Source organism: Cryptotermes secundus, unplaced genomic scaffold, assembly GCF_002891405.2.
Source record: "Cryptotermes secundus unplaced genomic scaffold, Csec_1.0 scaffold89, whole genome shotgun sequence".
In the NCBI taxonomy this organism is placed as follows: domain Eukaryota; kingdom Metazoa; phylum Arthropoda; class Insecta; order Blattodea; family Kalotermitidae; genus Cryptotermes; species Cryptotermes secundus.
The window spans coordinates 689,292-704,094 of NW_019725837.1; the positions used below are offsets into that span (position 1 = coordinate 689,292).

General features: G+C 41.2%; 1 protein-coding gene across 3 annotated transcripts in view; it reads left to right on the forward strand.

Moving 5' to 3' along the window:
- The first annotated feature begins 1,465 nt into the window (after nt 1–1,465).
- LOC111863520 (oxysterol-binding protein-related protein 11) overlaps nt 1,466–14,803 on the forward strand; it is an 83,920-nt gene continuing 70,582 nt past the window's right edge. The window contains exons 1-4 of one of the 3 annotated variants that reach the window (XM_023849890.2): nt 1,466–1,727; nt 3,356–3,488; nt 9,823–10,032; nt 10,288–10,492. In XM_023849890.2, the coding sequence (XP_023705658.1) occupies nt 1,711–1,727; nt 3,356–3,488; nt 9,823–10,032; nt 10,288–10,492 (565 nt within the window). In that variant the 5' untranslated portion in view covers nt 1,466–1,710. Of the gene's footprint in view, nt 1,728–3,355; nt 3,489–9,822; nt 10,033–10,287; nt 10,493–14,803 lie in introns of those variants that run through there. The other 2 variants (XM_023849888.2, XM_023849889.2) reach the window with 2 other exon arrangements.

Here is a 14,803-nt window from a genome sequence, read left to right on the forward strand (position 1 = left end):
CGAAACCGAACCTGACCACATATGTGCCACCATCTTAACCACGGTTAATGACAACCAGACAATGACTAGAGACTAGACGACTAGACCTACTAGACGGGAGTAGACACGGGCGGAGGCGGCGAAGGCGACCGAGGTGACGGAGATAACAGCTGGTATAGCGGTTATGGAAAAACGCGCAGTCGTCATCTGCGCAGGCATCTCCTGAAATCTCTAAGCATCTTTCGGTAAATAGTCTGAAACGAATCACAATATACTTCACTCGATCACACATGTAATTTCTCGAGAAACTGCCAATTGTCCAGCTACTCAAGATCTTCCCAGCATTTTACGGAACGCGAAGGTTCATTACCCTGTTCACAGGTGCCCCCCACTTATTCCTGTCCTAAGCCAGAAGAATTCAATCTGTACCATCCAATTCTATCTCTCTAAGATACATTTTAATATTGTTCACCCACCTACGTCTTGGTCTTCCCAGTGGTCTCCTTCCTTTCCGGCTTTCCCATCAGTATCCTACATGCATTTGTCCTCCCCCCATCGTGCTACATGCTCTGCCCATCTCATCCACCTTGACTTGACCATTCTAAATATACTTGGAGAAGAGAAAAAGTTATGAAGATCTTCATTATACAGTTTTCTCCAACCTCCTATCACTTCGTTTCTCTTCTGTCCAAATATTCTCCTTAGCACCCTCTTTTCAAACACCCTCAGTCTATGTCTCTCTCTTAAAGACAGAGGTCAGGTTTCACACCCATACAGAACCACATAAAAAATTATAGTTTTGCGTTTTCTAATTTTTATGTCTTTAGACAGTAGACAAGAAGACAAACGGTTCTGAACTGAATGGTAGCAAGCATTACCCGAGTTCAGTCTCCTCTTAATATTGTGTAAGATATCCTATCACTAACTCTACTCGCTTAATTGCTGATATGGTTCTCTTGTGTACAAAAAAAAAAAACGCTGTACCTTATTCATGATTCTTCCCCCCTCCCTTTTCCGTTAAAAATTGTATATTCGCTTGCTTGCAGGTTCAGTGTCACCCATGTGCCATCTGACGTCCATTATTTCCATTAAATCTAACCTGTATTTTGATATTTCTTTTGCCACTGTCGTGAGAGAAATTACATTCCACGTACCAAATCACATAACTGAAGAATCCGTCAAAGTGAGAAGGGCCTTTGTGATATTTTGTAACAGAATTATTTGTTAGGGTGAAGAATGTAAGCCTCCAAAACCACCAATCTGGAGGACCACCCCTTGTTGCATGTCCTTTTCAGGTTATTCAGTATTATCCTAGCTATTCTCCACTTCTTGAGGCCTTATCCTCAGTCAGCAACCTGAAAATGCGCCATGCCCTTTCAATAAGGGATCGCGAGGGGTCCGCCTAACAATACATAATCCATGGTTGACAACTTGGTCTGTTCCATGTCAACACCACAGTTAACTTATAGATCTTATAGATGGTGTATAGGAGTAATCTGTGTTTTCAGATAACCCGTGGTCCCCGTGGTTGTCTGTGGAATTGAGTTTGTGTCATGAGCAGTGTAAATTTTCGTGTCATGATGTGGGAAGTTTGATGTCAGTAATAGGTTGTTTATTTTAAATATCGTGAAATAATAATATATTTTCAATTAAGTGAATGTTTGTAGTGGTGGTATTTGCTGGGTAGTATATATAATGAAAAACATGGTGCTTTTGTGAGCCTTTGTTGTGATGCTTATGTCTAATAGGTGAGGTTATGTCATGTTCTTTGTATCTAATAATAGGAGTGATGTTTTTGTTGCCTACAGTAGTTGTTCCACTGTTGAATAACAAATTATAGTATTATTATTCCCGTTATTTTAAATACATATATTTTAGAGTTTTTTTCATCTGTTATATAATGCCGCTGTTTTGAATCTATTTCAAACATTTCCATATACATAAAATTTGTTCTTACATTACCTGTGGATAGGTAGGTAGGACTGATTTGTGTTAGCCCAAATAACCACAACAGAAATTTTATTTTGGAGAAACTTTACACTAAGGTGACCTCCTATACTAGTCCCTGAATTTGAGTTTTATTTACTGGTATTAAAACTATACTAATGTACACAATTTCTGTTTCCTGTCCCGAAATGTGTGTCATATTAAAATTGCTGGTCTCACATAAACTATTTTCTCTTAAATAATGCAATTGGTCACTGTATTGTAAAGTTGTACTTACTTTCTCATATGTGTATAGACACTGGCAGTCTTGTCAAATTTGAGATCCTTACATCTCAGAAGTCAGGGTTCTTCATTGTCATTTTTTTATAACAGGCAATTAGAAAAGTGCAGATGTAAGGTTAAAGTCATCTGGAATGTGGTACCATATGGCCTGGTAGAAATGGTCCAGCATTTTTGAGGAATCTTCTTCTGGTATGCTCAATCTAGAACTCCTTCTGCCCTGAAGGAGGAGGCAGCTGGTTTCTCGTAAACATTGGTGTCCGTCTACGAAATTGCATGGCATTACATCTGAGAAGGCTGAGATTTTAATATTATTGTGAGACTCTCACACCTCATATATTCTAAAAAAAAGAGATTATCTAAAACTGGTAGTGTCATAAAGAAACCGATTCTTCAGATTTTGTGTTTGCCATTAGATCCTCAGTCTGCAATCTTTTAACAGTGCAGGCAAGGTTTGTTAAACTGACGGAAAAATAAAAAATGATAATTTTGTCATTTCCTTTCATAAAGCATGGTATAAAAAGGTTGATGAATTTCCAAGTGATTCTACTTGCAGTATGTGGTATGCAAGGCAAAATGACTTTAAAAGGAAAAAATGGCGTGAACATCACCATATCTGAAACTTTGAGGAAACTGTTATGTTGGCAACTCTCAGATACTGAAATATGTTAGAGTTGGCAACATCGTAGTAAACAATTTAAGAACTTGGTTATTTCTTGTTACCTAAGTGATGTTTACTGTTATGTGTTACTATGGTTATAAGTTTGTATGTATATAAGGTGTACTTCTGTGTCAAATTTCTGTGTCTTAGTAAAGCAGGAGTAGACTGAAAATAACTGAAAATAACTGAAACTGAAAATAACAGGTGTAAGAGTTGAAAGAGCTTAGGAGTGAAATATGTACCTAAACAGGTTTCTCTTCTGCTGGTGTTTATGAATGCATTGTGCATGTGCTACTTATATAAGCAAATTTAAGGTGATGTGAAGTTATTCTCTTTAATTCCTGTGTGTGAATCATGAGAAAAGTTAAGTAAATTAATTTTTTCACCATATTTTCTGTTATTACTCACTGTAAGAATGATCTGTTGTAGTTCATACTTATTTTATTAACATAACAATTTAGTGTCTGAACGTGATATCTCTATTCTCAGATTAAGAATGTCATCAGAAAAGTTACGCCAGCAGTTTGAAGGGCAGCTGTGCAAGTACACAAATGTTATGAAAGGTTGGCAGTTTCGGTGGTTTATACTGGATCCTGAAACAGGTGTACTTGACTATTATTTGGTGAGTCTGTAATAAATATAATATTGCTTGGATTATTTGTGGCTAAAATTTTCTCGGGCAATCACCCTTATCAATTTTCAACTGAACCCAAACGTTTCAGAGGCCTCTGTTACCTCCATCATCATGGTTGATGTGGTGAATGACCATGAGAGAAGTGAGCAGATATAAAGAAAGATTAGTTTGTAGTTCTGCATTTTTTAGTACATCTTGGGCAATTTGAATTGATGCTGCACTTTTGGGATCAAATGTATTCACGACATTCCTAACTGTTTCTAAATGTTCGGTATAATAACTTGCTGCACACAGCCATGTGCACCAGCGTGTTAAAATTGGTTCTGGCGGAAGTGGAGCACTTGGTGCTATTGCTTTAAAGGCTTTTCTATATGGTGCTTTAACAAATACCTTCTTCACAGAAGACACCAACTTGTCAACAAGTGGAAAATTTGCACGAATTGTTTCTGCAACACAGTGCAACCCATGGCCAAGGCAAATCAAATGTGTCATATTTGGAAATATAACTTTAAGAGAAGTACCGGCTTTCATCATATGACTTGCAGCATCAGTCACAAAGAGCAATACATGCTCATGCTGAATGCCATTAGGCCACAGTAAATTCATGGAATTGATACAAAATTCGGAAACTGCGGAGCTATTTGTCATTTCAAATTGCTCTACTGCAAGAAGATATGGGGTAGACTGATCATTCTTATTAAGGGATCCACCTATACAATTTGCAATAAACCATTCCTCACAATCTTGTGTTTCATCGATTGATACCCACACAAAATCTTGAATCTTATCCCTAAAGATTTCAATTGTAAGATTGTAATACTGCTTCATGTAATTTTTGCATCACTCCTGGTGGGGGGGGTTCTCCATTGCGCAACATGTCACACTGCTCCCTCCTTAAGGCTGTTCGTCCTGAATAGCCTAACGGTGCATCCCCGTTCCTTTGCTTCGGAGGCTGTTCTTGCAGCATCTGTTCTCCGGCCGTTACAACCACTTCCTTCTTAAGACCAACTCGTCTCGAGCGGTTTCCTTTCAGCTTGCCAGAAGATCCAGTTGTATCCCATTCATTTGTCTTACCTTCAGTCTTTCTTGGGAGGCCGTTTTTTTTTTTACATTACCGGTTCCTCCTCTACTTGAGGTCTCTTTTTCCGTTTTGGAGGGGGTGTTCCCCTCCATAAGTTCCAATCCTTGTGTTGCCATAGGCTGACAGAAGATCCGACCATTCCCTTCGCGATCTTCACGCTGACAATTTCGTAGATGGTCTTCTTACAAATTCTCCCTTCTTGGTGCTATCGCTGTCTTGATCTACACCCTCCGATGACGTCCTTGGTTGTCACCTTTTCCGTCTGATATGCGAAGGTTCCCTGAGGAGTTTCCTTCTCGAAGACATTTCTCCAACGTCGTGCCATTGTTGCGCGATGGGATGTCTTCCTGCAGGTGGCAGCCAGCTTCATCCGGGATTCATAGTCTCCTCGGGTCCAAGTTTTTCTGACGATTTTCCTTCGACGCCATGCCACTGTTGCATGGCGGAACACCTTCCTGTGAACGACGGCCAATTTATTCTGGGGTCCGCAATTTTCCCTTGTCGAAATTTTCTTATTTCGTCGATTTCGGTCCCTACGCCTTTTCTTCGTCGGTTCTCCGACCGGCATTACTTCGGCGTCTTTTACAGGTACCTCTCGTTGATCTTCCGCATCAGCTGTCATGTCCACTGAGACTGGCTTTTCATCTTCTGGACGTGCCTCCATTTCTTGGCAGGCCATCGTCTCTCCGACCGGTATCACTGTGGGGACCTCTTCTTGTTGTGCCGCCCTTGCTTGGGTTGCTTTCGTCTCCACGGAAGTCTTCTCGCCAGGCGGCCGTTTCTTCTTGCCAAGCTTTCGAGTCGGCGTCCATTCTGGCTAGGAGTTCCTTGTGGCTGATCTCCGCCTTTTCTTGACAGGAGTCTAATTTGGCCTTCAAATCTTCTTTGTCTTTCTTCCTATTTTCCTCCATCTCTTCCTTCTCTTTCCTCCTACTTTCCTCCATCTCGGCTTTCAGTCTGGCCACCATTTGCTCCTGGGCGAACAACAGACGTTCCATCACCTTTTCCATGTCCATGTTGTAGCAGTAAACTACTCGATGCACAATAATTCAATTAAATGTCGAGGCCTGTTCAAGTTCATAAAACAATTCTGACACCAAATTGTCACGTGTCTTGAGTTCGAATCTCGTTGGTCACGTGTGTAAGTCAAAATCCCACTTCTGACACTAGTGTAACGTGTTTTAGTTACTGAATACGCCGTAGAGATCGTTAATTGGTTTATTTAACAACCTACAAATCACGGCTACAATTAATTACAACAATATTGTGGGGTTTCACAATTTATAACCCTATTCGCAAATCAAATCATGCTATTGTCAGTAGACTACACGTTTCACAGTACGTGAGCTAGACAAGTCTCCCTGAATTACACACTCCAATTAATTCTCAGTTATCACAAACTGTCACTGATTATCACACTTTTACTCGTAACTCGCCGCTGGCTAGATTCCAACTCTACTCGCAGGCTGCCGCCTTGAGAACTGTTGATAACACACTCGCTCATAGGCTTGCTCGGAACTAACTCGGAACTGAACTCGGCGATGGCCACATTACAACTCTCCTCGCAGGCAGTGCAGCTCTCTTATATAGTGGCTGTGTGTGCCTGTTACGTAGCAACACTGTTACATCACGCCGTCTTATGTCACCGCGCGTTACATCACCGTGCGGAAGGGGGATGACGGAGCGTTGACTCACCCGCCGCATCACTCCTGGTGGGGGGGTTCTCCGTTGCGCAACATGTCACAATACATATATACAAACGAGTATACACTCTGGTTGCATGAAAGAAATATGCATTTGCATTCAAATCTGGTCTGTAGTAATGAGCCACTGACCAGACTGTTGGTCGCCACACATACGTGGGGCAATCCAAAAGTTACTGAAATTTGAGTTTTGCGCGCGAATGGTTATGAGTACATCGAAATACCGCTACTTGTCTCCTCACACATCCTTCTTGAATCAGTGTGGCAAGTGGCGTCGAGTTGAGTGGTTGGGTTTATTGTTGGTGAATGTATTTCCATTGTTGTGTTTCCGTGAGTTTGCGGTTTTGCGATGGCTGACCTGAGAGAGCAGCGTGTCTGTATAAAGTTTTGTTTCAAACTTGGGAAAACCACTGCAGAAACGCACCAGATGTTGAAGCAAGCTTTTGGTGAAAACAGTTTAGGCCAGACACAAACTTACAACTGGTATAAGCGTTTTAAAAATGGCCGAACTTTGACTGATGATGACGATCGTTCGGGATGGCCGTCAATGGGCAAAACACCAGAAAGTGTCACGAAAGTTAGGGATCTGATTCTGCAAGAACGTAGACTGTCCATCCAAGACCTCTGTAACACCTTGGGACTAAGTTACAGTACATGTCAATGAATTTTGTCAGAGGAACTGAACATGAGGAGGATTGTGGCAAAGTCTGTGCCATGACTGCTGCAAAATGAACAGAAGCAGCATCACTTGGAAGTCTGTAGGGAACTTCAGCAACAGCTTCAAGAGGATCCAAACTTTCTTTCGAAGGTTGTCACTGGTGACGAAAGTTGGGTTTATGGCTACAACCCTGAAAGTAAGCAGCAATCGTCGCAATGGAAGAGCCCTTCTTCACCTCGGCCAAAAACAGCTCGACAAGTCAAGGGCAATATTAAGTCCATGTTCTGTTTTTTTTTTGATATTGATGGGATCGTTCATAAGGAGTTCGTCCCTCCTGGTCAGACAGTCAATAAAGAGTTCTATCGCGATGTTGTAAGGCGTTTGAGGGAGGACGTGAGGAGAAAACGTCCAGAGAAGTGGCACACCAATGACTGGGTACTACACCATGACAACACACGACTGCATACGGCTTACATTGTGCAGGAATTTTTGGCTAAAAACAAGATGGCAGTTGTTCCCCACCCACCATACTTGCCAAACTTAGCTCCATGCGACTTTTTTCTCTTCCCAAAGATGAAAATCGACATTTTTCTCTTCCCCAAGATGAAAATCAAGTTGAAGGGATGAAAATTTGATACAGTTGAGGAAATTCAAGCGGAAACGCAGACGGTACTAAACACCCTAACAAAGAAAGACTTCCAGGATGCATTTGAAAAGTGGCAGAAACGCTGTGATCGGTGTATGTGCTCCCAAGGGGACTACTTTGAAGGTGATGGTGCAGAATAAGATCTAGGTAAGATGTAATAGTTTTTATTAATATATTTTGGGAACTTTTGGATTGCACCACGTAAATGAGTGCACTGCCCTCCAGCCTTGAAGGACCTCAGGTGTGGTAGTTCTCCTTTTGTATTCCCACAGAACACCATTCCCAGTTGATCAGTATGAAGGGGGACCCAAAAATAACCGGAACCGACCTGTTGCGCGCGCATGTTTTGTAGTTACGAGTTGTGCTGCTAGGTGGTGTTAGCTGGGGGTCTCCCGCGACTGTTAGTGAGCTGGCGTCAGTCTGAGTTAAGTGGTTTGTCTGTGGTGCTCTGTTGTGTGCGTTCCTGTTTCAACCCTTTGGCGATTAGTGAGATGGCCGACCAGAAGGAACAAAACAANGACCATTGACCAACTTTCTGAGGAAACGAACATCTCATGGAGCACGGTCCAGCGAATTTTAACCGAAGGTTTGCACATGAGACGGGTGTCTGCAAAATTTGTTCCTCGCTTGCTCGGAGATGACCAAAGAGAAAACCGCGTGAATGTTTGCCGCGACTTGAAGAGTGAAGTGCAGAACGATCCAGAATTTCTTAAAAGAATTGTGACTGGCGATGAGTCTTGGTGCTACGGGTACGATCCAGAATCGGCTGCAGTTTTCCCTAACAGAAAGCAAAATTTCACGCACACTCTTTGTTCCTTCTGGTCGGCCATCTCACTAATCGCCAAAGGGTTGAAACAGGAACGCACACAGCAGAGCACCACAGACAAACCACTTAACTCAGACTGACGACAGCTCACTAACAGTCGTGGGAGACCCCCAGCTAACACCACCTAGCAGCACAACTTGTAACTACAAAGCATGCGCGCGCAACAGGTTGGTTCCGGTTATTTTTGGGTCCCCCCTCGTATTTGATCCTGGTTGTCTTTGGTTAGCTTATTTTTTATTGCTAGTGGGGTGGGACTAAGTCCCTTGTACTGCGGCTGCTTCTGGCCTATCCACTGGAGTCCCTGGGCCCTTTTGGAGGTCTGACCCTTTCTGTAGGGGTGTGATCCTTAGGCCATGGCTTCTTACAGTTCCTGGTTGAAGTTTCTTTGTGCTTGGGTAAGCCTGCATTTCCTGCTTTCTGAGTGTCCCTCGTTCATACTTAGCTTGCCTTTGCTTTCTGTAGCTTTCCCCTAGCACATCCCGATAGCTTTGTCCTCAACAGTTGGAGCCTGCCTGTCTCAGTCTGTCTCCTTGTGCGGGTGTGATATAACTGTTAGCTCCCTGCAGCAGTATGTCAGTGCTGCCAACTCCCAAGAGAAGGGCTCTTGGTATTACATTAGGTAGGTTTTTGTACTACAGGTTCATACCTGACTTGGGCCAAAATCTCAACAGCATGTTTGCTGGTTGCATCAGCACCCCTTGATGGTGTCCTTGAGACCCCATCCACCTGCTGAAGCATTTCTTGTAAGGATCTCCTTGGAGGGGAGTAATTTTTTTTAAATCTTGTGTACTGGTTTTTTACTGTTGGTTGCCATTTATGGTCCCACAAATATTGGAGCTCTAGAAGGTCACTATATGGAAGGCATAAATACAACCGGGTGCTGCCTGATGGCCTGATAGGATCATTAACGACACTGGCTAGATTCAACCCTGATGCCACATGACCCTCGGCAGTATACCTCACACCTTGGCTTTGGTGGACCATTGCCTTGTTCACCATCTTCTCAGATGTTATCCCCCTCCCTCCATGATGATGCCAGGGTTGTCTTATGGAGGGTATACTGCAAGAGATTTGACTAATCTTTACTGTGAAGGAGGATGATGGGTATCACTGCTAGTGGCAGCTGAGGGAACTTAACTTGTGGTCAGTGAACATATGTGCATTGCAGATTTGTTTTTGAATAACTTCATAGAAGTGGTAAATTTTCATTGAAAATCTTGCTGATTGGATGAGAATTCTGGATGGTTGTCTGCTGGATAATTAGGAATTTACTCTGTATGTGTGTGCGAGTGTGCATGCATGCGTGTGTGTGAGAACTAGATCTGCTGTGATTTCTTTTAATGTTGGTAAACAACTTCAGTTCTTCCAATTGAAATTATTTCTGATTAGTGTACTCTATTTGTCTCAGAACGAGTCAGAACGGAAACAGCGTCCTCGTGGTTCAGTGCATCTAGCAGCAGCTGTTATTTCTCCTAGTGATGAAGATTCTAATACATTTACAGTGAACTCTGCTACTGGTGATATGTTTAAGTTACGAGCTGCTGATGCCCGCGCACGTCATGAGTGGGTCAGCCGTATTCGATCCGTTGCAGAAATGCATACAATGGCAATTGCACAAGTAGGTATACAGGTTGGTCCCTGCTTTTGGTGTGAGAAGCATGTGCATATGAACATAATGAAAGAAGCCAGGCTGTTAGCAGAATGTTTGAGCAGTTTTAAGTTTTGGATTCCAGTAGCACTAATCTTATGAAGCCTGGCCTGTTCCTGCAACATGGAATCTTAACAAATGAGAATTCCTTCGTAGGTTTCTCCATCTTTAATGAGCATATTGTGAGTTTCAGTCTCTAGCTGCATTGCTTACATTGATTTTCAGAGTAATCCTCCTCTTCCACCTCGCGAGCACCATGTGTCCCCCCACACTGCGGCTTCTGTGGCTGTTCCTGGCCCACAGCAAGGAACCCGAGTCCATTGTACTCTTGCGGTGCTGGATGCATTTAGTGCTGCAAGAGACCATATTCATAGGGCAGATCAAAGCAGTTACTCACTTAGTAGAGCTATTGAAGACTTACCGGGATCAGGTAATTCATTAGGCTCTCTCAGGTAACATTTGTTTCAGGAATGGCTGTCTTTAATAACTGACCATACTGTTACAATTTTGACCCAGTATAAAGATCATTATCATGAACTCAGAATTCTATATGGCATTAAGAGTCCACAGCTAACAGTTAGAAACTTTTTGTATTTATGGTTTCTTCAAATAAGTTGCTGTTTAGTGTGATACGGTGGGGTGCCCATGTTCAAGAATGTTGACATTTCTTTCAATTTTATGTGAATGCAATAATGAGCCCTTAGATTCCTTAGAGAATAGTCAATCTTTTGAATATCTGAGCAGATATTCAATTCTAAAGAAATACATATTCTTTTAGTTCTGAAATTAGGTTATAATGTGTACATCCCATTCTGGAAGCTTTTATTAGATTTAAAGTATTTGTATGTATTCATAATCATGGTGCACCATATACAAGTTCAGTTTGGAAGATTTTTCAACAGCCATTATCAGCTGACTGTAATGTATTTCTCATGGACTCAGCTTTTTCTGTACATTGATTAGCGGCTCAAGATGATGACCATCAGGGATGTGGTACCATCTAATCTGATAGCTAGGTACCAACTTTTCAGAGAACCTGCTGCATCCACCTTCAGGATAGAATACTTTACCCAGAAGATGTAGGCAACAGGTTCCTCCAAAATGTACGTATCTATATACATCAGAATACATGGCATCACCTCCCAGAAGACTGTAATCTCAATATTTACTTCCCTGAAAGCCACAGGTTTAACATGTTATTGGACACTTTAGCATCTGCAGAGGTTATTTTTTATTTTTTTCAATTGACCTAATCCTTCCAGCCGCATTATGGCCCTGGGGTCGACTCAGCCTCTAACAGAAATGAGTACCAGGAATTACTTAAATAATTTGCCTGGGGAGTAAAGTGAGGCCGGCATGTAAGGCTGATAATCTTTGAGCCAATTGTCTAGATAATGTGGGACCCTCAGTGTCTCACAACCCTATGGGCCTTCACGGCCTGTTACAGGGATAGCTTTACTTTTTATTGAATTGAATTGAATTTATAGTTTTTTCATGTCAAATTAATTTTCTTATGATAGGATGGTTGCAGATTTTGTCAATATACTGCTCTGGCACTTATCTATAGAGGCTGATGAAAACTGAAACAGTCTGAAAGTAACAGTCACCTTGGAAACGAATGGCTGTGTTATTCATGAAGATGTATATATTTTAGCGAGGAGATGCTTGGCAAGGAATTGTAATGTTGATTCAATTGATGTAAGAGGTATTCTAAGCCTTACTGACATAAGAAAGCATGCACGCTCCGCATATTGTTTAACACTGGCTAGCAAGCGGCAGAAAAATTGGTCCTAAAGAATATTTTTGCTTTATGTTTAGGCATAGTAACATGTAACTCTTTGACACAGTGACAGATAAATCAATGCCATAGGAAGGTTTAAAACCATCAGCACTTCTGTATTTCTAAACTTGAAGTTCTGTAATGTCATTGTCATTGTCATCATCACCACTGCTGCAGCCGCCGCCACCACTGACACTGCCATCATCATCATCATCATCATCATCACCATCACGTGCATATGAATCTTTTTTTCCTTTACTGGAGTCTTCTCAAGAAATCAGCAATCATTCCAATGATGGAGGCAGTAGCTGTCACCAAAACATTGGGTATCAACTCCAGTTTCATATGGCTGATCATTTGGGAAGACATTCACTGTGAAAGTTTCAACTCAAATATTTTTGTCCCTCCTCCCCCTTATCAACATCCTCAACCTTCTTCCTCTTCTCTCTTTAACTTTTCAACCTTCTTGTAGCTCATCTAGCAGCAGAGCCACTCTGTCTGTCTCTCTCTTCCCAAAGCTGCTCCTTATTCATAGTATGCTCACAGGTTCTTCCGTCTCTCTGTAGGACATCGTTTGTAACTGGTTGTTTCCTGTTAACTTGATCTTACCCTTCATGTTTAAAATGTTCTTTTTAGTCTCATGTTCAGAACATTTATTGGTAGTTTGTTGTCATTCATTTGTATTTGTGAATATCTTTGGCATTCCAAAGAATTTTGTTCCCATATAATTTTTTCTTCATTTGATATGTTTGCTGTGTTGATACTTACTTACTTACTCATGGAGCTGAGCCCGTCTTGAGAAGCTGCCAATTCTGCAGCTATTCAAGGATTTCCCAGCATTTTATGGAACCTGAAGTTTCATTACCGTGTTCACAAGAGCCCTCCACTGGTTCTTATCCTGAGCCAGATCAATCCAATCCATAACATCCCATTCTGTATCCAAGATCCATTTTAATATTGTCCACCCACCTACACCTTGGTCTTCCCAGTGGTCTCTTTCCTTCTGGCTTTCCCACCAATATCCCATACACATTCCTTGTCTCCCCTATTCATGCTACATGCCCTGACCACCTCATCCCCTCCTTGACTTGATCACTCTAATTATACTTGGAGAAGAGTACAAGTTATGAAGCTTCTCATTGTGCAGTTTTCTCCAGCCTCATGTCATTTCATCTCTCTTTGGTCCAAATATTCTCCTCAACACCCTGTTCTCAAACACCGTCAGTCTATGTTCTCCCTTAATGTCAGAGACCAAGTCTGACACCCATACATAACCACAAGCAAAATTATAGTTCTGTATATTCTAATTTGTATGTTTTTGGACAGCAGGCAAGAAGACAAAAGGTTCTGGACTGAATGGTAGCAATCATTGCCTGAGTTCAATCTGCTATTAATTTCCACCTGAATCAGGTTCTGATTTGTTATCATCATTCCCAAATATCTGAACTGTGCCACCTTTTTCAAAACATCTGTTTCCTATCGCTATATCATGATTTTGCCTTGCATTTTTGTGACAAGACAGCAACATATACTTACCTTTCCTTGTGTTTACTTCTAGACCAACCTTGTTACTTGCATCAGTTAAAGTTTATGTGTTTTTCTTTATGGTATTTATAGTATCACCCAGTAGGTTCATATCATCCGCATAGACCAACAGCTGATATGTCCCATTTAATTTCAGTCCAACCTGGTTTTCCTGGACCTTCCTAATGGCATATTCTAAAGCAAAGTTCAAAAGGAGTGGCGATAAAACATCTCCTTGTCTGAGACCATTCTGGATAGGAATTATCTATAATGACTTTAGTATACATTTCTTTTAAACATATTTTAATCAGCCTAACTAGTTTCATGGGTATTCCAAACTCTATCAGAATATTGCACAATAGTTCCCTCGCAATTAAATCATAGCCTTTGTTGAAGACTATGAATAGCTGATGTACTGTCTCATTGTGCTCCCATTTTTTCTCCACTATCTGACGAACGCAAAAGATTGGATCTGTACTTAATTTGTTATGTCGAAACCCACACTGATGATCCCCAGTAATTTCATCTAATTATGTACTTAATCTTGAGAGAAGAATAAAGGATAAAATATTGTATGAAGTTGATAGCAGTGATATCCCCCAATAATTACTACAGTCAGTTTTATCACCCTTCTTGTGAACTGGTACAATAATAGACTCCTTCCACTGATCAGGCAATTTTTCCTTATTCCAAATAAAAGTAATTAGCTTATGGATCTTTGAACATAATATTTTTCCTCCTGCTTGAATAAGTTCTGCTGGAATTTGATCACTTCCTAGTGATTTATACTGTTTCAATTTTGTAATAGCATTGTCAATCCCAAAAGGGCTAGGATCAGGTACTAATGGCTCAGCTGTATGGATTTCTGTCTGCCTAACATCACTGACCATATGTACATTCAGTAACTGACAGAAGTAGTTCTTCCACCTATTCAAAATGTTGTGGGAATCTGCAAGTAGATCGCCATTCTCATCCTTCACTAAGTTACTGCTAGGCTGGTAACTCCTCTTAAAGTAACTTATTCCTCTGTACAGGTCTCTAATGGTCTTGTTCTTACTATTCATTGCAAGTTCATTAATTTTGTCTTTCAGATATTCCCTCTTTTTATTTCTGAAATGCCTGCAGGGTTCATGTCTTATATTGTTCAGATTATCCCCATTTAACTTGCTTGGATCCTGTAAGCATTGCAATTTGGCCTGCTTTCTTTTATCTAATAATTATGAGCATACTTCATCGAACCATGGCTTATGCTTCTTTGGTTCATAATAACCTATACTCTCCTTGGCAGAAATTTTGATATTCTCTCCAATATTCCCCAAAGATTTATTAACATCCACCTCAGTGTCCAAGTTTACTAAAGTTGTGAACCTATTTCAGATTTCAACACAATACTGCTCTTGACCCTCTTTTTTTTTTTTTTTACCTTGGCACTACAGC